General features: G+C 45.9%; 1 protein-coding gene across 1 annotated transcript in view; it reads right to left on the bottom strand.

Annotated features, from left to right (window-relative positions):
* LOC101857427 overlaps window positions 1-1230 on the bottom strand; it is a gene marked incomplete in the record, with an annotated part of 36819 nt that overhangs the window by 11413 nt on the left and 24176 nt on the right. Inside the window, 1 exon segment of the mRNA XM_013086049.1 lies at window positions 517-558. Within this exon segment, the coding sequence (XP_012941503.1) occupies window positions 517-558 (42 nt within the window).

Here is a 1230-nt window from a genome sequence, read left to right on the forward strand (position 1 = left end):
TACAGGGGGTTGGGGTTATAGGGGGTTACAGGGGGTTAGGGTTAGAGTTATAGGGGGTTAGGGTTAGAGTTATAGGGGGTTAGGGTTAGAGTTATAGGGGGTTAGGGTTGGGGTTACAAGGGGTTAGAGTTATAGGGTGTTACAGGGGGCTGGGGTTATAGGGGGTTAGGGTTAGAGTTATAGGGGGTTGGGGTTAGAGTTATAGGGGTTTACAGGGGGTTAGGGTTAGAGTTAGAGTTATAGGGGTTTACAGGGGGTTAGGGTTATAGGGGGTTAGGGTTAGAGTTATAGGGGGTTGAAGAACTCCCCTACCTCTGTGTCAGCCCAGTACGTCTATAAACCATAGTCATCACACTCAAATCCCACACACACTCTCACACTCAAACACAAAGAAACTCACCTCATCACAACCCTCTTTCCCTCCTGCCCCCGACTCATATAATAACGACACTCTTAGATTTAAACTGTAACCATGAAATGTGAAAAACTCCTACTAAAAATAAAACTAAAACTTACGACACAGCGGGTATCACGTCTGGAACGTTATAGGGTTTGGTCCTGAGGAAGATTAAAACAACATTTTAATTATGTTAACCCTAACCGTACGCCCCGGGGTCATTTTGTACCCTCGGGGTTGTATTCTTCACATTTTAGAATACTTCTAGTGCGAAGATCTCTTTGAAACTTTCAGTATTTCTCAAAAAATCATTTTGATAGACTGCTATGCAAAGCGTACGGATCGGATTAACGAGTACATTTACTCTTTGGAAAGTGGAGGCACAGAGTTCCCCACGTCGTGTGGATACGATTGTAAAACACGACGTACGGATAGGTTTAAGTGGTGGCATAGAGTTCCCCACGTCATACGGGACACTGTAGTAGGTATCAGAGAGGTAAGACATTCTCTCTCTCTTTCTTCCGGCGCTGTGGCGTCATAAACGGTCAGCGATGCGGACAGCCTGCAGGAAGTCAACACTCGCCCGGGGGTCCTTAAAAAGTGCTGAAAGTGGGTTACTGAAATGTTCCAGCAGACGGATACAGTAAGACATTTGTAATGGTGTGTCAGGTTGTCCAGAATAACGATGGTTAGAGAGACACAGGTGGTCAGTGGTGTGTCAGCTGACACAGTAAACCGTTTGTGTCATGTTGTCGTGTGTATGTGTGTGTCTCTCTCTCTCTCTCTCTCTCTCTCTCTCTCTCTCTCTCTCTGTGTGTGTGTGTGTGTGTGTG

Source organism: Aplysia californica, unplaced genomic scaffold (genome assembly GCF_000002075.1).
Source record: "Aplysia californica isolate F4 #8 unplaced genomic scaffold, AplCal3.0 scaffold00430, whole genome shotgun sequence".
In the NCBI taxonomy this organism is placed as follows: domain Eukaryota; kingdom Metazoa; phylum Mollusca; class Gastropoda; order Aplysiida; family Aplysiidae; genus Aplysia; species Aplysia californica.